Raw genomic sequence first — 25,620 nt, 5'->3', positions numbered from 1 at the left:
TACCTTTTGTATTTTCCGCTTCCTGTCCCAACAGGTGTCCCGCGGACAACCTCCAGGTGTATGCTGTCAGGATGACTTCAAGAAAAGGAATTAACAGGTAGGACCTAATTCCTGTCTTTCTACAAAGTACAGTAGAGAGTTCTATAGAATCAAAAAGATATTTTTAAAATATCTACCTGTACTGTACCAAGATAAAATAACAAATTACATTCTAAGTAGGGGTGTAAGAGTAGTAGCCAAAAGAAGCAGAAATTTAGGAGATATGTTATCCCCCAGTTCTTTCTCCTCAAAAACAGTAAGCACTAATAAAAGCTGGTTAACATATAAAGGATTCGTGAAATGTGGAAGTGCAAAATGCAGTACCTGCAAATATGCACATAAATGCAATATTTTCTCAGATAGTTCCAATAGTAAAGAGTTTCATATAAAAGAATACATCAATTGTAATTCCTTGAATATAATCTGTATAGTAATGTGTACTGAGTGTAATTTAATGTATGTAGGCTGTACAATAAGAAAACTGCGAACACGTATGACCGAACACATCAGAAATATAGATAAAGGAAATAAAAACTATTCAGGTGTAACAAACCACTTTGTGGAAGAACATGGGGGATATATTAAAAATCTGATCTATTTTGAAATAGAAAAAATAACTAAAAAACGAAAACAGAGAGTTGATCGCTCAGCGGTATTAAAGCGAGAGGGTTACTGGATACTCACTTTGGACACAAGACAACCAAAAGGATTAAATATAAAAACAGATTTACTATATTTGTATTTAATATATTGTTCAACATATTGGTCCCACGTTGTTGTGTTTAAGTGTTTCGCATTGTGAATGTCCTTTGTCCTACCTGTTGTTCCAAGAGGCTTTCAATTTTAAAAGACATTAATAAAGGTTATATTTTATTAAGGATCAACACAGTAAATAATTTTGATTTCTTTTTCGGTCCTTCTGCCTCAGTCACTTCGTATTTGAAATATGGGGTCTAGGATTCATCTATTTCAATATTTGATAGAATTTATGATAATATAATTGATGCATAGATGATAATCTGTATGTATGATCTCACACAGGTAATAGTTTAAAATAAGGAAAGAATGTGTGACAAATATACGGCGAATAAGAAACCTTATATCGCCGGAATATCATATGAAAGAAATTAATTGACTGTACATGCAAGATAAAGGTAATATGCACAATATCTATATATTTTTTTTTTTTTATAACAATATTCTTTATTGGACATGTGATGAAATATACATACAAAGTATTTATAAATGTACAATCCAAGAGATGTAATACTAACATTAAGTTCTATAGTAAAATTTAGAATAAACATATCTGATGGAGACATTTTTGATATTCAAGGCACATGTCATTATTTCTTAAGAAGGGAGGGAAACAGGGGAAAGACGGGGGAAAAGGAGTTAGGAGGGTAGGCGGGAATGCAAGGATGGAGGGAGGGGGTGGTGGAATAGGAGGTAGGGAAAAAGGGGGGAGGGAGTGGGCAGGGGTAGGAGATGGGAAAGCGGTAATATTGAAGTTTAAGACTCTAACATGAGTTATTCAAAAGGTTTATTCAACAGGAAAAACCTTTAACCATGGATTCCACATATCATTGTATTGAGAGATTGCGTTCTTTCGAAGAGCTATAATTTTTTCAAAAATACTGTGTTCAGAAATAAGTTGGGTTAATTCTTTTAAGGACGGAATAGTATTCGTCTTCCATTTTTTGGCAATTAGGTTTTTGGCACCCAGTAGAATATGTCCGATAAGCTTTTTTAGAGGAAAGTATATTTTACCTGGTTCCAATAGTAGTAGGGCTATTTTGGGGGAGAAGTGAAGTTTGATACCTGATATTTTAGTGATGAGGTTAAATGTATCGCTCCAAAAGGGGCGAAGTAGCGGGCACGCCCAGAATACATGTAGTAGGGATCCCTCGTGTCCGCATCCCCTCCAGCAGAGATTATTTGGGGAAAGACCTCTTCTAGCCAGTATCGTTGGGGTATAATACCATCGTGTCAGAATTTTTGTATGTGTTTCGATCAGCGAAATTCCTTGTGAGGCTTGTCCCACCCATTTAAAGCTTCGAAGCCACTCGTCAATGGGAATCTTTTGGTTTATATCTTTTTCCCAACTGATAAGATGGCATTTACCTGGAGCTTTCAAATTTCCCGAGAGATTATCGTAGAATAGCCTAGTAGGAAATTTTTTGTTGCTGGGGTTTAGGAGAGAAAGCACTATATCAGGAGCTTTAATGGTTTGAAGATTAAAAATGCGCAGGAAGGACCCCACTTGATTAAATCTATAAACTTCGCCATATGGTATGTGGAATGTTGACTTCAGAGACTTAAAAGTGTGGAGGACATTTTTGGAGTAGAGGTCTGAGATGAACTTTATATTGTTTTTTGTCCAAATTTTAAGCTGTAAATTGGGAATGAAATATTCTAATGTTTCTATGGGAATGTTCGATAAAGTTTTTTGTGAATTGGTATTTCGAGATATGTCCATCCATGCCTCAAGCGTAGCTTTCATTGGAGGAGAGATGGGGAGGGTCTTCAGGCAGTTTGTTAGAGAAGGTATGCGGGCACAAATAGAGGCGGCAAATAGTAGGATTTTTAGTGGTTTTTGTTTGTTTAGTTCTAGTTCTATTGAAGGCCAATTAAGCTGTGGGTTGTGATGTGTCCAGGGGGTTAGGTGGCTTAAAAGAGTAGATTTATAATAGGATTCTATGTTGGGGAGTCCAAGACCGCCTTGATATCTATTTAGGGTTAATATGGATAGTGCTATTCTGGGCCTTTTATTTTGCCAGATATATTTTGACAATTGCTTCTGGAAGCTATTTAATGTGTGTTTTGGGATTGGCACTGGGAGTGTTCGGAAATAGTGTAGAATTTTTGGTAGTATAAGCATTTTGTATATTGATACTCTACCTAACCAAGTTACGGGGTGTGAATGGAAATTGTCTATATCTTTTTGGATTTCCGAGAGAAGCTGGGGGAAGTTGGCAAGTATTATGTCTGATAAAGGAAAGGATAGATTTATTCCTAAGTAGGGAATAGATTTATTTTTCCATTAGGAATGAGAATTCTTTTTGTATATCTTTTTTTAGTCTTTCTTTGAGGTGTATTCCAAGAATTTGGGATTTGTTGGAGTTCAATTTGTAATAGGATATTTCCGAGAATTGGGACAAGGTTTTCTGAGTGGATCTTAGTGATTGGAGAGGTTTAGTTAAAATAAGAAGGACATCATCGGCAAATAAACTAATTTTATGTTGTCTATGTGTTGCTGGGATACCGTAGATGTCTGGATCAGTTCTTATTTTTTCGGCTAAGGGTTCCATTATTATTGTGAATAAGAGTGGCGAAAGAGGACATCCTTGGCGAGTGCCATTTGTTATGGGAAATGGGTTCGAAAGCATACCGTCCACTAGTACTTTTGCTGAGGGGTTGGTGTAAAGCGCTTTGATTGCATTAAAGATGTTGCCGGAGAATCCGAACTTACGAAGGGTGGCAAATGCATATTCCCAGTGGAGTCGGTCAAATGCTTTTTCAGCATCTAATGTGACCAGGACTGCCGGGTTCTTTTCTTGTTCTAGCTTATAGAGAAGATTTAAAATTCTTCTAGTTGCGTCTGAAGCTTGTCTTCCCTTCGTAAATCCTACCTGATCTGAATGTATCAGGTCTGGCAAAATATCAAGAAGCCTCTGTGCTATGGTCTTTGCGTATATCTTAATATCGCAATTTAGGAGGGAAATGGGTCTGAAGTTGGATGGGGTGGTGGGGTCTTTACCAGGTTTAGGGATTGTTACAATTGTAGCTTCCAGGTTTTCTTTAGGAAAAAGGCCATCTGTAATTCCCTGATTGAAGGCTTGGGCCATATGGGTAATTAGTGAGGTGGAGAATGTTTTATAGTAATCGTTAGAAAAGCCGTCAGGGCCTGGGGCTTTTTGAGCTTTTAAGGTTTTAATGGTTTTCGCGATCTCGAGGGGTAATATTGGAGAATTTAGGGATTCTAAAAGGGGTTGTGTGAGAGATGGGAGTTTGATGTCCCTTAAAAAAATTTTTATGGATAGTGTAGACGGTTGGGGGGTATTGCTATCTTCTCTCAGATTGTAGAGTGCCTCATAGTATTGTCGGAAGGAGTCCACTATCTGGGAAGGATGAGATAATTTGATTGAAGGGTTTTGCGGGTCAAGAATATATGGGATTTTTGACTTTTGTATTTGTTTTTTAACTAGTTTAGCCATCAATCGGGAGGGTTTATTAGAGGCATAAAATGTTGCTCGGGATGATTTCATCTCTTTATCGTAGTTATCCATTAAGTTAGTCCTCAAAGTTTGTCTTAATTTAAAGAGTTCTGTGTGGAGGTGTTCAGATGGATTTTTCGAAATTTGTTTTTCAATAGATGCGATTTGATCCATTAAGGTATTAGTGGCGCGGGTTTTTTCTTTTTTATAATGGGCGCTAATTTTAATAAGGATTCCTCTAATGAATGCCTTGTGGGCATTCCAAATGGTTATTGGGGACATTTCGGGGGTGTTGTTGATTTTAAAGTATTCTTTTATCTCAGACGTGATGATGTTATTATATTTGGGTAGTTTTAGTAGAAATTCGTTGTTTTTCCAATTTTTGGGCTTTTCTCCCATTCCCTCTAGAGAAATGGTAATGTCGACTGGTGCATGATCAGACCACGTTGTTTTACCGACCTGGGCTGATCTAGCTTGAAAAAGCGTGGGTTTGTTTAAGAGAATTAGATCTATTCTTGAGAAGGATCTATATCTGGGTGAATAAAAAGAGAACTCTTTTGAGGAGGCGTTCAGACATCTAAAGGAGTCGAATAAAGCTTCTTTGTGTAGCCATGATGAAAGTGACGGAGTCGATCTTTGGGACCCTCTTGTAGAATCTAGTAGATTATCCGGAACCGCATTGAAATCCCCACATATGATAAGGTTACCCACCTCGCGCCTCCTGATCTTCTTGATGGTTTTGTTTAAAAAACGTATTTGGGCTTTATTTGGGACATATAAATTTACAAGAGTGAAGGGCTTATGGTTAAGCAATCCTGTCAGGATCAAATATCTGCCCTTTGGGTCTAGTTCTTGATATGTAACATCAAATTGTATGGTATCTTTAATTGCTATTAGGACCCCAGCTTGTTTCTTTGAAGCCGAAGCAAGAAAAATTTTTGGATATTTTTTGTGGGTAATTTTTGGAGTAGCGGAGGTCGCGAAGTGGGTCTCCTGCACACAGATAATATCAGCATTGGACCTCATGGCCTCTTTCCAGAGTGAGGATCTTTTGAATGGCGAATTTAACCCATTGGCATTTAACGATAAAATTTTTACCGACATCTCAAAAGCTCCTGTTAAACAATTGCATATGTGGAACAATCTAGACTATAAGTAAGATGGTCAGACTTCAAAAGTAGAAGTGTAACAGGTCAGGTTTCAAGGTAAGTAGAAAAATTAACAAACAGTAGGTTTCTACTATTTAAACACAGACCAGGTTTAAAATTGCTTTAAACAGACAAATTATGACTGCGGGGAAGCCGCGAGTCGTACGGTAAAGAAACTTAGATTGTGACTATTTGTCAGATCTGTTTCTTTTAGAAGGGGGGGGCGGAAAAGTTCGCCTGAAAAGGAGTTTCCATAGTCACCTATGGTAGGTGGCGTTGGGATCCTTCCGTTTGGTGCAGAGCTCACTTTCGGGGCCCGTCTTGTAGTTGTTTTCTTGGGATTCTTGAAGTCGGGTGAAGGCGATGAGGGGTTGGCAGGTTTACTCCCCATGATTTGAGAAGCTGGACGGCGTCCTCTGGTTTGGTTAGGACATGGGTTGTGTCATCTCTGCGGATCAAGATCTTGATGGGAAAACCCCATCTATAGGGGATATTAGCTTGTCTCAGAGCTAATGTTATTTCCGCAAATTTTTTCCTCTCAGACATGGTTGCTTGGGATAAGTCTGCATAGAGACGCATGTCTGCATAAGGCGGAGGTAGTTGTTGTAGTTTGCGGGCTTCCGACATGAGCGCATCTTTTGTGTGGTAGAAATGGATTCTAGCGATTATGTCTCTTGGGGTAGATTCAGCAATAAATTTAGGTCTGGGAAGCCTATGAGCCCTGTCTATAATTAGGTCTTGTAGAGGAGCTTCAGGAAGCAGGGTACGCATAAGCTGGTTTAAATATTTTGGAATCTCGGGTGCTGTAATAGACTCTGGAATGCCGCGGAATTTGACATTATTGCGTCTATTCCTATCTTCCAGGTCTGCGAGTTTGGATTTTAGTTGGGTAACTTCGTCGGCCAGATCATAGTGGGCGTCAATTAAGGCGTTGTGGGATTGTGTGATTTCGCCCATTTTGCTTTCTGTGTGGGCCACACGTTCGCCGATTGACTCCATTGTTGCCGTGAGCGAGGAGTTAAGTGATGTAAAACTTGTGTATAGAGAGTCACTCAGGGCCACTATCATATCTTTTATAAATGCCTCAGAGGCTGGCTGGGTAGATGATGGCAGAGCTTTTATGTAGTCTCTCATAAAAGGAGCTTGGGAAGGTGAGAAATTGGGACCTTCACTCCTGGGTCTTTGTTTTAAGGGACTTTCTGAGGGAGAGTGAATGCTTTCACCACGAGGGGAGGAGGAGGGCGCCATCTTAGGGGATGCTACAACTGCTTGTGGGCTTTGGCGTTTACCCCCTGTGTGCTTGTGTAGTGGGGAGGGTTGTGGAACACTCACCCCTCTGTCTGAATCCCTCTCCGGTGATGATCCGGCAGCCGAATCTGAAGGAGCGCTGTCATTTTCTCTTTCTTGAGATCGCGCTGCAGAGCCGGTCGGGACCTTCCCTCTGCAGGCGCGCGGCACCTCCGGAGCGGAGAAGAACTCCTCTAGACGCCGTGGTTGAGGTCGGGAGGGTCTGCGGCGAAAAATAAGCAGATTAATAGTTGCTCTTCTGATAAATCAAAATATAGAGGTCCTTGTAGAAGCCAAGGGAGTGTTTCACTCCAGATAACCTTTGAAAAATAGATACAATTGCATAAAGTAATGAATTATATTATGAGTAGTACATATATGGGGGTATTAAATATTCATGGTCCCTGTTTGTTACATCTATATAGTGGTTATGCAATGTATGTAATTGAATTATGTATGAAGCTGTCCTAAAACAATCAAATGTTTTTTTGGATGCCAAAGAATAATGTATAAAGGGAAAATCTATGATTGCATGTACGGAGATTTAATTAAATATATGATAATCTATAGAGATCTATGGAACAGAAAGGGTTAAGTGACATGTTCTGAGGGAAGAGAACAAGGAAAAACCCATATACCATTAAGGGGTTAACATATCAGGTAGTAAGTATTTAAGGATAGCTGTTTTTTACTTATAAGTCAGGAAGTAACATAATGCAGATTGAGGTGAACAAGGCATTACGCCGAAACGCGTTCTTTGGATTATGTACCTGATTTATAAATCTAAATAAAAGCAAAGAAAACCCATCTCATGTGTCCGGATTCCCATGTATCCACTAAACTGTCCTACTGGTAGTAGAATGGAGTTTCCTGCTAGCCCCTGGCTGTGAATAGTGGGAGTTGTAGTCCTCCTCTTCCTTGTAGATAACTAGGTCATTAACCCCATCTGTGCCCTTTATTGAAGGTACATCCAGGCAGCCACTTCTCCAAAGGACATTGTGATTGTGGTGGACATCAGTGGCAGCATGAAGGGTCTGAGGATGACCATCGCCAAACACACGATTAACACGCTGCTGGACACGCTAGGAGAAAACGACTTTGTTAACATCATCGCCGTAAGTCTTTTCCAGGCTGTACGGTATTTTAACCCCTTAGTGACCAAGCCTGTTTACGCCTTAATGACCAGGCCAAATCTGACACGTGTCACTTTAGCATGGAAAAAGACCAGAAAGGTTTTGCATATCCAAGCAATTCTGACATTGTTTTTTCGCCACATATTGTACTTCATTTAGGTGGAAAAAAAAGACCGATAGAATTTGTGTTTATTTATTAAAAGCGCCAAAATTGGGAAAATTTTGAAAAAATCGTCATTTTTTCACATTTCCAACTGCAATATCTCAAATATGTGCAAACATAATACAGAAATTTTTGCTAAGATTTATATTTCCATCCATTTACTTTATTTTGGGCGCACATTGGAAAAACTTTCGTTTTTTTTTTAACCATTTAGGAGACGTACAAATGTAACATTACTTTTCAGCATTTTGAGGAACACTTTGTTTTCCTACACCAATCCAAGATTGGAAAGGCTCATAGGAGTCAAAATGATAGATACCCCCACAAGTGACCCCATTTTAAAAACTACACCCTTTAACGTATTCACTGAGGGGTGTCATGAGTATTTTAACCCCACAGTTTTTTTTCAGGAGTCAATGCAATTTAGAAGAGAAAAACAAAAATTTCATATTTTTGCAAATATGTCATTTTAAAGACAGGACTTTTTTCTATAGTACACATGAAAATTAGGATTTGCACCCCAGAATGGATACCCCTGTTTGTCCCGTGCTCAGAAACATACCCATTGTGGCCCTAATCTTACGTTTGGATGCACAATGGGGCCCAAAATGAAAGGAGCAATCGGTGGCTTTCGGAACAGAAATTTTGCTTGAAGGAGATTTAGGCCCCATTGCCCACTTGTAGAGCCATTGAGTGACCAAAACTATGGAGAACGCCCACAAGTGACCCCATTTTGAAAAGTAGACCCCTTAACGAATTTATCTAGGGGTACGATGACTTTTTTGACTTCACAGTTTTTGAATGAATCTAAGCCAAGCAGAAGGAAAAAATTATGATTTTCATTTTTTTGGTAATTCTGTCATTTTAAAAGCAGTTTTTTTGTACAGCACATATATGAATGAAGACTTGCACCCCAAAATGGATACCCCTGTTTCTCCCGTGCTCAGAAACATACCCATTGTGGCCCTAATCATACGTCTGGATGCACAATGGGGCCCAAAATGAAAGGAGCAAGCAGTGGCTTTTGGAACAGAAATTTTGCTTGAAGGAGATTTAGTCCCCATTGCCCACTTGTAGAGCCCTTGAGTGACCAAAACGATGGAGAACCCCCACAAGTTACCCCATTTTGAAAAGTAGACCCCTTAACGAATTTATCTAGGGGTACGATGACTTTTTTGACTTCACAGTTTTTGAATGAATCTAAGCCAAGCCGAAGGAAAAAATTATGATTTTCATTTTTTTGGCAATTGTGTCAATTTAAAAACTGGTTTTTTTTGGAAAGTGTACATAGGAATGAAGACTTTCACCCCAAAATGGATACCCCCATTTGTCCCGTGTTCAGAAACATACCCATTGTGGCCCTAATCTACTTAAAGGAAACATAGCTAGGCCTATAATGGAAGGAGCACCCATTGGATTTCAGGGTACAACTGAATAAATTCCAGGCCCCATTGCCCACTTATACGGAAAAAAATTTGACTTCCTAAAAATAATCATCCCCCATCCCCCGGCCATCCCCATTTTTTGGCATTCCCTAAATATTAGATAAAGGTAATAATATAAACTGCGTTTTATGTCCGAAGACAGGGGTAATTACGGAGGCTGGTTGGGTTGGGCACATGGGGCAAGAAAACCGGGTATCCCCCCCCCCTCCTCTCATGTATTTTGGGGGGTATTTCGTAACCTCATCGGCGGGGATGGGGTGTAGAAAGTGGCGCTGTGAGGCTTTGTAATCTTGCTGCGGTGCAGCGGTCTCACAGAGAAGGCGCTCAACAAGCTGCTCCTGGAACTGCAGGAAGACGAACGTTCCCGGGGCTTCTTGTAAATTACGGATTACAGGTAGCGGTCTGAATAACGCCGGGCTCACGTAGCCGTAGGCGGAATCCGCTTGCCGAGGCCTGCAGCGGATTCCAGCTGTGAGCCCGGCTGTGACCCTGCGTACGGTTGCGTAATGTACTGCACATAACTGCCTACTCACACAGGCGGTTTTTTGTTTGCATTTCCCGCGCCGTCGCTTAAAGATGACTCGGGTACCCGCAGCCCGTACACAATGTGTTTGCATATGGGGTGCGGGTATATCCGCGGTCATAGAGCACAAAGGGCTCTAGGTCGCAGATATTCGTGGTAAAATATAGCATGCTGTGTTCTGTTTCTGCGAGTGGATTACGTAATTCCGACCCGCTAATTGGGGGTAATTGTGTAATCCAATGCATGCGATTGATCCGTGGATTACCACTGATCAAGCGCATGCAGAACCTGTAATTCCTCTCCGGTCACGCGTGACCGGCCTAATGTTAGATCGCTACTTTATCACGTGACCGGGGACCGCTCAGCGAGGCCACCGGTCACTGCTCCAAGCACTCAGCGACCGTTGGTCGCTGGGAGCAAGGAGATTTAACATTTCCTGGGCTTCCCGGCTCCTGCGAATGTGTCCGGCATTTTGCTGGCGGACGCATGCGCAGCAGCCGGAAGGGTCCATGGAGGATTATCGCATCTGGATTCAAATGCGGAAGCCTCCGAGAAGATGTTTCATCTCCCCCAACCGATCGCATCAGTGAGGGGAAATGAAACTGCCACTTTTTAAAGAACTTTTACGTGATCGCCATTAGGCATTGGATAACGGCGATCACGTGACCAGTAACCGCATACCGCGGCTCCCCGTGACATCTCCAGGCTCTTGGCTACCTTTTGTAGCCAGCAGCAGGGAGATTTTATATTTCTTGGGCAATATTTCACTTTTGCGCATGCGTCCGCCATCATGCTGACGGGCGCATGCGCCGAAGCTGGGGTAAGATCCGCGGATCAACATCCCACCAGGGAACAAATCCGGGACCTTGGGTACGTAATTTCATCCCCCCTTACGGATACGATCCATAAGGGGAGATGAAACTAACTTTTTTAACTTTTTTTTTTTTTTTTTACTTTTTAACTTTATATGATCACCGTTATCTGATGGATAACGGTGATCATATGACTGGAAACCGCATACAGCGGTCCCCAGTCATATCTCCCTGCACTCGGCTATCTGTGACAGCCAGGTGCAGGGAGATTTTGAATTTGCCGGGCTCGCCGGCTTCTGCGCATGCGCGCCGCATTGGCACATCGCAGAAGCCAGCGGGGGGTCCCGACACCGGCCGGAGGACATCGGCGGACCTGAGGTGAGTATTTTCACCTCCCCTCATGGATCCGATCCATGAGGGGAGGGGAAACTTTTCTTTTTTTACACTTTTTTTCATTTTTCCGCGATCGTCGTTATCCATTGTATAACGGCGATCGCGGTACCGGGGACCGCTCACCGCAGTCCCCGCTGACATCTCCTGCCTCCCGGCTACCTACAGGAGCCGGGAGCCAGGAGATTTTAAGTCTCCCGCGCCGCCGGGCCTTCTGCGCATGCGGCTGACGTAATGCCGCCTGGCGCGCATGCGCAGAAGGACGGCTACGGCGCCCGAAGCATCGGGACAGCGGGGAGTCGTGCGGAGGACCTCCGTGAGTAATTTCAGCTGCTCCGATGGATCCGATCCATCAGAGCAGCTGAATCTTTAACTTTTATTGCACTTTTATTTACTTTTTTGCGATCGGCGCTATCCATTGCATAGCGCCGATCGCAATGCCGGGGGGGGCTCCGAACAGCCCGGGATGACAGCTCCATGCTGTCAGCTACCTGCGGACACCGACAGCATGGAGCTGTCACGTCCACAGCCCGAGGGGCATTATTCTCTGCAGGACACATGTTTTTACGTCCTCAGAGAATAAAGCCCACTTCGGGAGGACGTAAAAACACTATGGGCTGGTCGTTAAGGGGTTTGTTTAATATGTTTTTATTAAAGCTTTTGGGCAATTTTACACATAAACAAAAGAAAAAGTACAACATAGCAGGTCTCGCAGAACCGCAGTAAAGGCTTATGGATTAGGAAAAAGAGACCAAATAATGCAACGATAGCTTCTGCTATATGTCCTTCCTGTACATCCTATATAAATTGTATGCGTATAATAAAACAATGTGGCACCAGGCCCTCGGACCTGACAATTTATTGTGCTCATAAAAATAATACAACTTTCAAACACTTGCCATATGGAAAGTAAAAAATAAAAATATTAAGGGTAAACTAAAGGAAGGATAGTAAATCTTGGGAAGAAAGAGAAAAAGGAAGACTGGGGATAGCTAGCAGAAAAGAAGGGAAACCCTCTAGTAGCGACAAGTTATATAGCTGATTGAAACCTCCCTATGTGTCAAGATACCGGCCCCAATCTAGGGCCTCCTCATGAACCCTTTGAGACCCATCTCTCTACAATCCAGTTATATTTTGGAACTCGGATGAGTCACGGAATGCATTCTATAGTACCCAGGCACGTCCATTTGAGCATGCAGCCTCAGAGCCCTCGTCAACCAACTCCTCCATATACATTAATTGATTCAGGTCCTGGATAAATTCCAGAATTGAGGGGGGGGTGACACTACTCCGCCAATGACGTGGGATTGGCTACAGTGAGGAAATGGCGTAACAGACCTTTTTAAGTGTTGTCGTAAGGGCAAGGAATGACAGAAAGCAGTACCAGCTGTGGGTGACCTCCACCGTACCACGGGACGCCACCCCCACCCCCATATAGTTCGAAGACCTTTTTCCAGAAAGGTTGAATGAGTGGAGATTCCCACTAAGTTCGGACCTACAACTCCAACATACATTTGAAACTTAGGGAAATATGCAGTGAATCAAGTCTGGGCATCTGTACCACCTAGAGAGGAGCTTACAATTTTTTTTGCTGCGCCACACAGGCCAAGGGTAGTTTGTGTGCAAACGTGAAAGCTCTCTCCCAATCAGAGTCATGCAACTCCAAGGCCAAGTCCCTCTCCCAAGCCCTGATGTATTGTGGAAGATCCTGTGTGAGCCACCCCAAAATGATTCCGCAGATATCAAAGAGCAATAATTCTTTAATGGATTCAGGGGGGTTCCGGAGGGGCCACCCCCTAGACGAGTTCTCCAGTAGGAAGATAACTGGAGATACTCCATCCACATTAGTTTCTGATCAGGTCGAAACGCCTGTAGCTCATTAAATGATGGAAGACCCCCAGAACTCGCAATCTGGCAGCACCGCGTATCCTCCTCCTCCCACCAGCAGAGGAAACTCTGTCTTTCCTGCCCTGGAGGCAACGTGGAGTTGTGAAAGAAGGGGGTCAAGGCTCCCCCTACAAATTGCAATGTCCCCTCTGGTGGTCAGCCTGTCCCAGAAGTCTTGACAGTTCAAGGTCAATGGGGGTATGAGGTAGAGCTGCCGGCCATACTCAATGGGGGTCCACGGCAATAAGCGCAAATGGGGCCAAATCAAGGCTGTCTCCAAGCCCATCCACTGTTTGGAGGCAGCATGATGGTGCCAGTCCACCAATCTGGTGGGGATCGCGTCCGAATAGTAAATTTTGAGGTCTGGGAGTGACCCCCCCCCCGGGTTTCATGAATGACATGGTCCGGTTACTAATACGGCTATCCCCCCCTCCACACAAATACGAAATACCTGCTGAACCTGTTTAAAATAGTGTGTGGGCAGCTTAATTGGCCGGGTCTGGAAAAGATATAGAAATTTTGGGGCCACATCCATTTTTAAGATATTTACTCGCCTGAACCAGCTCAGCTGTTTAACAACGTACCCGTTTAGTTCACACATCACTCTCTCCAACAGGGGAACATAGCTAAGATGGTACAGAGAGGAAACCTCTGCTGCTATATGCACCCAGAGGTATTGGATGAAGGTTGATCGCCATTTAAAATCAAATTGGTCCAGGTGGGGGAGAGATATTCATGGCCTCTGATTTATGCAAATTAACTTTGAAGTTGATCAAGTGCCCAAAATTGGAAAACTTCAGAAGGACCGCTGGAAATGAAATGCGTGCCAGGGAGATGAACAGATGGTCCTCCGCATATAAGGTCATCTTGCAGGTCTGGGTCCCAGTCTGCAGGCCACGCACATCAGGATTGTTCTGCAGTGTCACAGCCAAGTGCTTCATAACGATGGTGTAGAGAATAGGGGACAGAGGGCAGCCCTGTCTTGTCCCGTTCCTAATAGGTACCAACCAGGTCAGACAGAAGGCCATTCACCCGGATCTGTGCCGATGGGTTCCCTTACAATGCCAAGATCCAGTTAGGAAACTTAGGCCCCTGACCTAAGAGGACCAGAGAGGACCTTAGAAAGTCCCAGCTAATGTGGTCGAAGGCCTTCTCTGCATCCACCAAGAGGAGGCAAAATGGCTGCGACAACTGCTGGGCCTGGCTAATCAGTAGGAGGGTCTTGTTGGTATTATCTTTGGCTTCCTGCCCTTTTATAAATCCCACTTGGTCATTGTGTATATGGCCCAGCAGAATGGGAGCCAGCCTGCTTGCTAGAACCTTAGAGAATAACTTGACATCTACATTGATGAGCGACATGAAACGGTAAATGGGGCATAGCCCTGGATCTTTCCCTGACTTGGGGACAACTGTAGTATGGTCCATGAGCAACTGAGAAGGGAATATAGCAGAGGGTGATGTGTGGTTGAACGTCTCTTTCAAAATAGGAGTAAAGATTTCCCAGGACTGTTTAAAAAAACAGGAAGTAAACCCATCCGGGCCAGGGGCTTTCCCTGTCGGTGAAGCCTTACTGGCCTCACCAATCTCTTCTGTTGTGAAATCTATCTCTAAGGCCTCTCCAGTTTCTCCCGGGATACTCGGGAGGGTTGTTCTTAGTATATAGTCATCAATCTTAGCTTTCTGATTGGCAGGGAGCATATCAGTCAGGTGGCCTTGTATGTTGTAGAGTCCGTGATAATAATCCCGGAATGCCTCATAGTAACATAGTATGTTAGGCTGAATGAAGACAATGTCCATCTAGTTCATAGTAACATAGTATGTTAGGCTGAATGAAGACAAAGTCCATCTAGTTCAGCCTATTTCAACCCACTAGTTGATCCAGAGGAAGGCAAAAACCCCAAGAGGCAGAAGCCAATTTGCCCATTTGAGGGAAAATTCCTTCCTGACTCCATAATGGCAATCAGAATAATTCCCTGGATCAACCTTTGATAGTTCCTACCTGACTGTAAGACCCGGAAATACAAACCTGCTGGTCACCTAATGTCTATATCCTGTAATATCCTTCCTCTCGAGAAAGACGTCTAGTTCCCTCTTAAACTCAATGGATTTTGCCATCACCATGTTCTCAGGCAGAGAGTTCCACAGTCTCACTGCTGTTACAGTAAAGAACCCCCTTCTGTGTTGGTGATGAAACCTGGTAGCAGATGCCCTCTTGTTACCATCACAGTCTTGGGTATAAACAGATCATGGGAGAGATCCCTGTATTGTCCCCTAATGTATTCATACATAGTTATTTGATCGCCCCTTAGTCGTCTTTTTTCCAGGGTGAAGAATCCTAATTTTGATAGCCTCCCTGGGTATTCCAGTCCTCTTATTCTATTTATTAATTTAGTTGCCCTTCTTTGAACCCCCTCAAGCACTGCAACATCTTTCCTAAGCACCGGTGTCCAGAACTATACACATGTGGGGCCTGACAAGTGCCTTATATAGTGGAAGAATAATGTTCTCATCCTTCACCCCTATACCTCTTTTAATGAACCCCAAGACTCTATTAGCTTTTGCAACAGTTTACTGGCATTGGTTGCTCCAGTTAAGTCTACAGTCCACTAGTACCCCGAGGTCTTTTTCCATATCACTTTTCCTTAGCAGTTTAGTGTATATTGGTGACATCCATTTCTCCTGCCCATGTGCATAGCCTTACATTTATCCACACTGAACTTCATTTGCCATTTTTCTGTCCAAGCCCCCAGCTTATCTAGGTCCTTTTGTAGTCGCACATTGTCCTCCGTTGCATTGTCTTATATAATTTTGTATCATCCGCAAATATTGATATTTTACTGTGCAGTCCTTCTATCAGGTCATTGATAAATATATTTAACAGAATGGGGCCTAGTACTAAACCCTGTGGCACCCCACTAGCGACGATGGCCCAATCAGAGTACGAACCATTTATTACCACCCTCTGCTTTCTATCTCTGAGCCAGTTCTTTACCCAGATACACACGTTTTTGCCCAGTCTGAGCTGTCTCATCTTATATATCAGCCTATTATGCAGCACGGTGTCAAATGCATTAGAGAAGTCCAGATATACAAGATGAATAGACTCTCCCCGGCCTAGCTTAGAACTTACTTCATCGTAGAAGATGATCGGATTGGTCTGACATGATTGACCCTTCATGAATCCATGCTGGTGAGGAGTTATTCCGTTGTTCTCCTTGAGGTAGCCTAGGATGGCGTCTCTCAGAAACCCCTCGAATATTATTTCAGTTATTGAAGTGAGACTTACAGGCCTGTAGTTACCAAGCTCTTTTTTTGGACCCCTTTTTGTAAATTGGAACCACGTTTGCAATGCGCCAATACAATGGTACAACCCCGGTCTTGATAGTGTCCATAAATATAAGAAATAGTGGTCTAGCTATCACATCACTTAGTTCCCTTAGAACCCTTGGGTGTATTCCATCTGGACTCGGCGATTTATCGATTTTAATCCTCTTTAACCGGCTCTGTACTTCCTCCTGTATTAGGTATGCAATATGTAGTGGGGGGTTCGTTTTATTCCCCTGCATCTTGTGTGACATTTCCTTTTCGTCTGTGAATACACTTGAAAAGAAACCATTTAATAGATACCCCCCCCCCCCATCGTCGTCTGTGATTTTTCCTGCATTATTCGTTAAAGGGCCAGTGCTCTCAGTGCAAATCTGTTTGCTGTTAATATAGTTGAAAAATAGTTTAGGGTTATTTTTGCTCTCTTTGGCGATAAAGCTTGATAAAGGCGTTATTTACGCCGAAACGCGTTGCATTTGTATTGTATACCATATTTATATGATTGTTTGTTTATTTTTAAAAGAGAGGTAAATTACCTCTATTTTTTTCATTTGAATAAACCTCCATAGTCTGGATTGAGGTTTTCCTTCTGAGCTCTTTTTGACAACGGGGTAACCTTTTAAGAAGTGCAGAAGAAGCATTTTTTGTTATATTACTTTTTCATGGAATCATCGAATGGTAGAGTTGGAAGGGACCTCAAGGGTCATCGGGTTCAACTCAGTGCAGGAGTTACTAAATCATCCCAGACAGATATTTGTTAGAGATGAACGAACGTACTCGTCCGAGCTTGATACTCGTTCGAGTATTAGCGTGTTCGAGATGCTCGTTACTCGAGACGAGTACCACGCGATGTTCGAGTTACTTTCACTTTCATCTCTGAGACGTTAGGACGCTTTTCTGGCCAATAGAAAGACAGGGAAGGCATTACAACTTCCCCCTGCGACGTTCAAGCCCTATACCACCCCCCTGCAGTGAGTGGCTGGCGAGATCAGGTGTCACCCGAGTATATAAATCGGCCCCTCCCGCGGCTCGCCACAGATGCATTCTGACAAAGATCAGGGAAAGTGCTGCTGGTGCCGGAGCTGCTATAGGGAGAGCGTTAGGAGTTATTTTAGGCTTCAATAACCCCAACGGTCCTTCTTAGGGCCACATCTGACCGTGTGCAGTACTGTTGAGGCTGCTTTTAGCAGTGTTGCACAATTTTTTTTTTTTGTATATCGGCCGTGCAGAGCATTGTGTCTGCAGTCTGCAGTCATTGTACAGAGTATAGGGCCAGTACTGGTGAGGCAGGGAAAGAGATATTCAGGCTATATAGGCAGTGGGCTTTTTCCAAAAACTGGGTAAAAATACTATATTTGGGCTGCCTGTGACCGTCTTCAGTTTACTGCGTGTCTGCTGTGGGTAGTAGTCCTAATTAATACGCAGCTAAGCGTTACAGCAGGCTTGCGCAAAATTGTTTCCTGGATCTGCTGTCTGTTACATGATCGCTGTCATCCCGCCAGAGGGAAAGAGTATACATAATATTATACGCTGCCTACAGTATCTGCTGTGGGTAGTAGTCCTAATTAATACGCAGCTAAGCGTTACAGCAGGCTTGCGCAAAATTGTTTCGTAGATCTGCTGTCTCTGTTACATGATCGCCGTCATCCCGCCAGAGGGAAAGAGTATACATAATATTATACGCTGCCTACAGTATCTATCTGCTGGGGGTAATAGTCCTAATTAATACGCAGCTAAGTGTTACAGCAGGCTTGCGCAAAATTGTTTCCTGGATCTGCTGTCTGTTACATGATCACCGTCATCCCGCCAGAGGGAAACAGTATTCATAATATTATACGCTGCCTACAGTATCTATCTGCTGGGGGTAGTAGTCCTAATTAATACGCAGCTAAGCGTTACAGCAGGCTTGCGCAAAATTGTTTCTTGGATCTGCTGTCTCTGTTACATGATCGCCGTCATCCCGCCACAGGGAAAGAGTATACATAATATTATACGCTGCCTACAGTATCTATCTGCTGGGGTAGTAGTCCTAATGAATATGCAGCTAAGCGTTACAGCAGGCTTGCGCAAAATTGTTTCCTGGATCTGCTGTCTCTGTTACATCAGCGCTGTCATCCCGCCAGAGGGAAACAGTATACATAATATTATACGCTGCCTACAGTATCTGTCTGCTGTATCAGCTCAGCATTTAAAAAAAATAGAAGCAAAATACTTAAGGCCTACTACTGGCCTTTGGCCACTTGACTGCTTCTGCGCTGTGAATTCCACTAGCTCAGTCATACGCACCTACATCTCACTACAGGCGTGCGCAAAATAGTTTCCTGGCTCTGCTGTGCGTTCCGTAAGGGAAGTCAGCCTCCAACCACAGGCCAATAAGCGGCACATTTAATTACAGCGTTCTGTTTCTGCACTACTGGTAATACAGCATGCTGAGGGGTAGGGGTAGGCCTAGAGGACGTGGACGCGGGCGAGGACGCGGAGGCCCAAGTCAGGGTGTGGGCACAGGCCGAGCTCCTGATCCAGGTGTATCGCAGCCGACTGCTGCGGGATTAGGAGAGAGGCACGTTTCTGGCGCCCCCACATTCATCTCACAATTAATGGGTCCACGCGGTAGACCTTTATTAGAAAATGAGCAGTGTGAGCAGGTCCTGTGGTGGATGGCAGAAAGTGCATCCAGCAATCTATCGACCACCCAGAATTCTGCGCCGTCCACTGCTGCAACTCTGAATCCTCTGGCTGCTGCTCCTCCTTCCTCCCAGCCTCCTCACTCCATTACAATGACACATTCTGAGGAGCAGGCAGACTCCCAGGAACTATTCTCGGGCCCCTGCCCAGAATGGGCAGCAATGGTTCCGAACCCTCTCCCACTGGAGGAGTTTGTCGTGACCGATGCCCAACCTTTGGAAAGTTCCCGGGGTCCGGGGGATGAGGCTGGGGACTTCCGGCAACTGTCTCAAGAGCTTTCAGTGGGTGAGGAGGACGATGACGATGAGACACAGTTGTCTATCACTCAGGTAGTAGTAATTGGAGTAAGTACGAGGGAGGAGCGCACAGAGGATTCGGAGGAAGAGCAGCAGGACGATGAGGTGACTGACCCCACCTGGTTTGCTACGCCTACTGAGGACAGGTCTTCAGAGGGGGAGGCAAGTGCAGCAGCAGGGCAGGTTGGAAGAGGCAGTGCGGTGGCCAGGGGTAGAGGCAGGGCCAGACCGAATAATCCACCAACTGTTTCCAAAAGCGCCCCCTCGCGCCATGCCACCCTGCAGAGGCCGAGGTGCTCAAAGGTCTGGCAGTTTTTCACTGAGAGTGCAGACGACCGACGAACAGTGGTGTGCAACCTTTGTCGCGCCAAGATCAGCCGGGGAGCCACCACCACCAGCCTCACTACCACCAGCATGCGCAGACATATGATGGCCAAGCACCCCACAAGGTGCGACGAAGGCCGTTCACCGCCTCCGGTTTGCACCGCTGCCTCTCCCCCTGTGCCCCAACCTGCCACTGAGATCCAACCCCCCCTCTCAGGACACAGGCACTACCGTCTCCTGGCCTGCACCCACACCCTCACCTCCGCTGTGCTCGGCCCCATCCACCAATGTCTCTCAGCGCACCGTTCAGCCGTCGCTAGCGCAAGTACGCCGCCACGCACCTGCACGCTCAAGCGTTAAACGTGCACATAGCCAAGTTTATCAGCCTGGAGATGCTGCCGTATAGGGTTGTGGAAACAGAGGCTTTCAAAGGTATGATGGTGGCGGCGGCCCCGCGCTACTCAGTTCCCAGTCGCCACTACTTTTCCCGATGTGCCGTCCCAGCCCTGCACGACCACGTCTCCCGCAACATTGTACGCGCCCTCACCAACGCGGTTACTGGCAAGGTCCACTTAACAACGGACACGTGGACAAGCACAGGCGGGCAGGGCCACTATATCTCCCTGACGGCACATTGGGTGAATTAAGTGGAGGCTGGGACAGAGTCAGAGCCTGGGACCGCTCACGTCCTACCCACCCCCAGAATTGCGGGCCCCAGCTCGGTGGTGGTATCTGCGGCGGTGTATGCTTCCTCCACTAAACCACCCTCCTCCTCCTCCTCCTACGCAACCTCTGTCTCGCAATCAAGATGTGTCAGCAGCAGCACGTCGCCAGCAGTCGGTGTCGCGCGGCGTGGCAGCACAGCGGTGGGCAAGCGTCAGCAGGCCGTGCTGAAACTACTCAGCTTAGGAGAGAAGAGGCACACGACCCACGAACTGCTGCAGGGTCTGACAGAGCAGACCGACCGCTGGCTTGCGCCGCTGAGCCTCCAACCGGGCATGGTCGTGTGTGACAACGGCCGTAACCTGGTGGCGGCTCTGCAGCTCGGCAGCCTCACGCACGTGCCATGCCTGGCCCACGTCTTTAATTTGGTGGTTCAGCGCTTTCTGAAAGGCTACCCACGCTTGTCAGACCTGCTCGGAAAGGTGCGCCAGCCCTGCGCACATTTCCGCAAGTCCCACACGGACGCTGCCACCCTGCGCACCCTGCAACATCGGTTTCATCTGCCAGTGCACCGACTGCTGTGCGACATGCCCACACGGTGGAACTCTACGCTCCACATGTTGGCCAGGCTCTATGAGCAGCATAGAGCTATAGTGGAATACCAACTCCAACATGGGCGGCGCAGTGGGAGTCAGCCTCCTCAATTCTTTACAGAAGAGTGGGCCTGGTTGGCAGACATCTGCCAGGTCCTTGGAAACTTTGAGGAGTCTACCCAGATGGTGAGCGGGGATGCTGCAATCATTAGCGTCACCATTCCTCTGCTATGCCTCTTGAGAAGTTCCCTGCAAAGCATAAAGGCAGACGCTTTGCGCTCGGAAACAGAGCCGGGGGAAGACAGTATGTCGCTGGATAGTCAGAGCCCCTCCTGTCTATATCTCAGCGCGTTGAGGAGGAGGAGGAGGAGCATGAGGAGGAGGGGGAAGAGAGAGCTTGGCCCAATGCTGAGGGTACCCATGCTGCTTGCCTGTCATCCTTTCAGCGTGTATGGCCTGAGGAGGTGGAGGAGGAGGAGGAGGATCCTGAAAGTGATCTTCCCAGTGAGGACAGCCATGTGTTGCGTACAGGTACCCTGGCACACATGGCTGACTTCATGTTAGGATGCCTTTCTCGTAACCCTCGCGTTACACGCACTCTGGCCACTACGGATTACTGGGTGTACACGCTGCTCGACCCACGGTATAAGGAGAACCTTTCCACTCTCATACCCGAAGAGGAAAGGGGTTCGAGAGTGATGCTATACCACAGGACCCTGGCGGACAAACTGATGGTAAAATTCCCATCCGACAGCGCTAGTGGCCGAAGGCGCATTTCCGAGGGCCAGGTAGCAGGGGAGGCGCAGAGATCAGGCAGAATGTACAGCGCAGGCAGGGGAACACTCTCCAAGGCCTTTGACAGCTTTCTGGCTCCCCAGCAAGACTGTGTCACCGCTCCCCAGTCAAGGTTGAGTCGGCGGGAGCACTGTAAAAGGATGGTGAGGGAGTACGTAGCCGATCGCACGGCCGTCCTCCGTGACGCCTCTGCCCCCTACAACTACTGGGTATCGAAGCTGGACACGTGGCCTGAACTCGCGCTGTATGCCCTGGAGGTGCTTGCTTGTCCTGTGGCTAGCGTTTTGTCAGAGGGGGTGTTTAGTGCAGCTGGGGGAATCATCACAGATAAGCGTACCCGCCTGTCAACCGACAGTGCCGACAGGCTTACACTTATCAAGATGAAGAAAGCCTGGATTTCCCCAGACTTCTCTTCTCCACCAGCGGACAGCAGCGATACCTAAACAATACGTAGGCTGCACCCGCGGATGGAAGCATTGTTCTCTATCACCATCAAAAACGTGGACCTTTAGCTTCATCAATCTGTGTATAATATTCATCCTCTTCCTCCTGCTCCTCCTCCTGAAACCTGACGTAATCACGCCGAACGGGCAATTTTTCTTAGGCCCACAAGGCTCAGTCATATAATTTTTGTAAACAATTTTTATACGTTTCAATGCTCATAAAAAGCGTTGAAACTTTCACCTGAACCAATTTTTATTTTAACTGGGCTGCCTCCAGGCCTAGTTACAAATTAAGCCACATTAACCAAAGCGATTAATGGGTTTCACCTGCCCTCTTGGTTGGGCATGGGCAATTTTTCTGACGTACATTAGTACTGTTGGTACACCAATTTTTTGGGGCCCTCGCCTACAGTGTAATCCAATTAATTTTTTGCCCATCTGCATTAAAGCTGACGTTACATCAGCTGTGCTGGGCACTGCAATGGGATATATTTATGTACCGCTGGTACGTGCCAGGGAGCCACCCATGCTGTGGGTCCACAGGGAGTTGTAACTGCATGTGTCTACTTTAAAGAACCCCAGTCTGACTGGGGCATGCAGTGTGGGCCGAAGCCCACCTGCATTTAATCAGACGTTACCTCAGCTGTGATGGGCACTGCAATGGGATACATTTATGTACAGCCAGTGGGTTCCAGGGAGCCACCCATGCTGTGGGTCCACAGGGAGTTGTAACTGCATGTGTCTACTTCTAAAGAACCCCAGTCTGACTGGGGCATGCAGTGTGGGCCGAAGCCCACCTGCATTTAATCGGACGTTACCTCAGCTGTTATGGGCACTGCAATGGGATACATTTATGTACAGCCGGTGGGTTCCAGGGAGTCACCCATGCTGTGGGTGCACACGGAATTCCCATTGCGGAGTTGTACCTGACTGTGACTATTTATAAAAAACCGCGGTCTGACTGGGGCATGCAGACACCTTGACAGAATGAATAGTGTGTGGCACATAGGTTCCCCATTGCTATGCCCACATGTGCAGCTCCTGATGGCGGTAGCACAGGATTATATTTTTCATTGCTTCTGTACAGCATTGTGGGCTATCGCCCCGCCCCTTTTAAAGAGGGTCGCTGCCTAGCCGTGCCAACCCTCTGCAGTGTGTGCCTGCGGTTCCTCCTCATGGCAGACGCACTTATAAATAGACATGAGGGTGGTGTGGCATGAGTGCAGCTGAAGGCTGCGCAGGGACACTTTGGTGTGCGCTGTGGACACTGTGTCGTGCGGGGGGGGGGGGGGGTGGCAGCATGTAACCCAGGAGAAGTGGCAGCGGAGTGTCATGCAGGCAGTGATTGTGCTTTGTTGGAGGTAGTGTGGTGCTTAGCTAAGGTATGCATTGCTAATGAGGGCTTTTCAGAAGTAAAAGTTGTTGGGGGGGGGGGGCCCACTCTTGCCGCTATTGTGGCTTAATAGTGGGACCTGGGAACTTGAGATGCAGCCCAACATGTAGCCCCTCGCCTGCCCTATCCGTTGCTGTGTCGTTCCCATCACTTTCTTGAATTGCCCAGATTTTCACAAATGGAAACCTTAGCGAGCATCGGCGATATACAAAAATGCTCGAGTCGCCCATTGACTTCAATGGGGTTCGTTACTCGAAACGAACCCTCGAGCATCGCGATAATTTCATCCCGAGTAACGAGCACCCGAGCATTTTGGTGCTTGCTCATCTCTAATATTTGTCCAGCCTTTGTTTGAACACTTCCATTGAAGGAGAACTCGCCACCTCCCGTGGTAACCTGTCCCACTCATTGATCACCCTCAGTGTTAGAAAGTTTTTTCTAATATCTATTTTTTTTCTCATTTCTTTCAGTTTCATCCCATTGCTTCTAGTCTTTCCTTGAGCAAATGAGAATAGGGCTGATCCCTCTGCACTGTGACAGCCCTTCAGATATTTGTAGACTGCTATTGTCTCCTCTCAGCCTTCTTTTTTGAAAGCTAAACATTCCCAGATCCTTTAACCGTTCCTCATAGCACATTTGCAGACCGCTCACCATCTTGGTAACTCTTCTCTGAACTTGCTCCGGTTTGTCTGTCTTTTTTTTAAAGTGGGGTGCCCAGAACTGGATACTGGTCTGACTAAGGAAGAGTAGAGGGGGATAATTACCTCACATGATCTGGACTCTATGCTTCTCTTAATACATCCCAGATTTGTTTTTGCCTTTTTGGCTGCTGCATCACATTGTTGACTTATGTTCAGTCTAGGATCTATTAGTATACCCAAGTCTTTTTCACATGTGCTGCTGCTTAGCCCAATTCCTCCCATTCTGTATGTGCTTTCTTCATTTTTCTTGCCCACATGTAGGACTTTGCATTTCTCCTTGTTAAATACCATTCTGTTAGTCGCTGCCCACTGTGCAAGCTTTTCTAGATCTTTTTGAAAACTCTCTCTTCCCTAGTGTTAGCTATCCCTCCTAGCTTTGTGTCATCAGCAAATTTGATCAGTTTCCCATCATTTCCCTCCTCCAGATCATTTATGAAAATGTTAAACAACTCTGGGCCTAGGACAGAGCCTTGTGGTACCCCACTTGATACATTCTTCCACTTGGATGTGCAGCCATTTATGACTGCTCTTTGAGTACGATCACTCAGACAGTTGTGAATCCACCTAACAGTTGCCTTGTCAATCCCATATTTGGTCATTTTTTCAATAAGTATAGTATGAGATACTTTGTCAAATGCTTTACTAAGGTCAAGATAAACTATAGCCACCGCATTTCCCTAATCAACCCAGTTGGTGATACTGTCATAGAAGGAAATTAGATTAGTCTGGCATGACTTGTTTGTTACAAACCCATGCTGGCTGTGGTTAATTACTCCATTTTCATCCAAGTACTTGCATACATGCTGTTTAATAATTTTTTCAAAGATCTTTCCCGGTATAGAAGTCAGGCTCACGGGCCTATAGTTTCCTGGATCCACATTTTTCCCTTTTTTGAAGATGGGGACCACATTTGCTCATTTCCAATCTTCTGGGACCTCTCCTGTTCTCCAGGAATTTTCAAAGATTATGGCGAGTGGTTTAGCAATTACCTCCACTGCTTCCTTTTAGTATCCTAGAATGTAATTCATCTTAAGACTTGAATTCATTTAAGTTAGCTAAGTGTTCCTTCACCATCTCTTTGCTTAAAGATACCCTGCATTCATTTATTCCCCCAATAGTACAGGGAAGATCAGTTGATTTTCCATCTATTTTCTGAGAGAAAACAGATACAAAATAGGAATTTAAAAGTTCGACCTTCTCAACATCATTCTTAACCAATTCACCATTTACATCTTGTAAGCATCCAATAGCATCTTTGACTTTTTGCTTTTTGCTTTTGACATACCCCAAAATCCTTTTTTATTGCTTTTGGCCTCTGTTGCAAGTCTCAATTCATTATTAGCTTTAGCTTTTCTGACA

At 45.4% G+C, this 25,620-nt stretch overlaps 1 protein-coding gene across 2 annotated transcripts in view; it reads left to right on the top strand.

The window, feature by feature from the left end:
* The window catches only part of CACNA2D4 (calcium voltage-gated channel auxiliary subunit alpha2delta 4), a 251,480-nt gene that overhangs the window by 59,482 nt on the left and 166,378 nt on the right, over nt 1–25,620 (top strand). For both annotated transcript variants that reach the window (XM_066590961.1, XM_066590960.1), the window contains exon 8: nt 7,656–7,806. In XM_066590961.1, the coding sequence (XP_066447058.1) occupies nt 7,656–7,806 (151 nt within the window). The remainder of the gene's footprint in view (nt 1–7,655; nt 7,807–25,620) is intronic.

Source organism: Eleutherodactylus coqui, chromosome 2, assembly GCF_035609145.1.
Source record: "Eleutherodactylus coqui strain aEleCoq1 chromosome 2, aEleCoq1.hap1, whole genome shotgun sequence".
NCBI lineage: Eukaryota > Metazoa > Chordata > Amphibia > Anura > Eleutherodactylidae > Eleutherodactylus > Eleutherodactylus coqui.
Note: the sequence above shows the minus strand (reverse complement) of the source record. Positions and strands in the feature narration are given on the sequence as shown.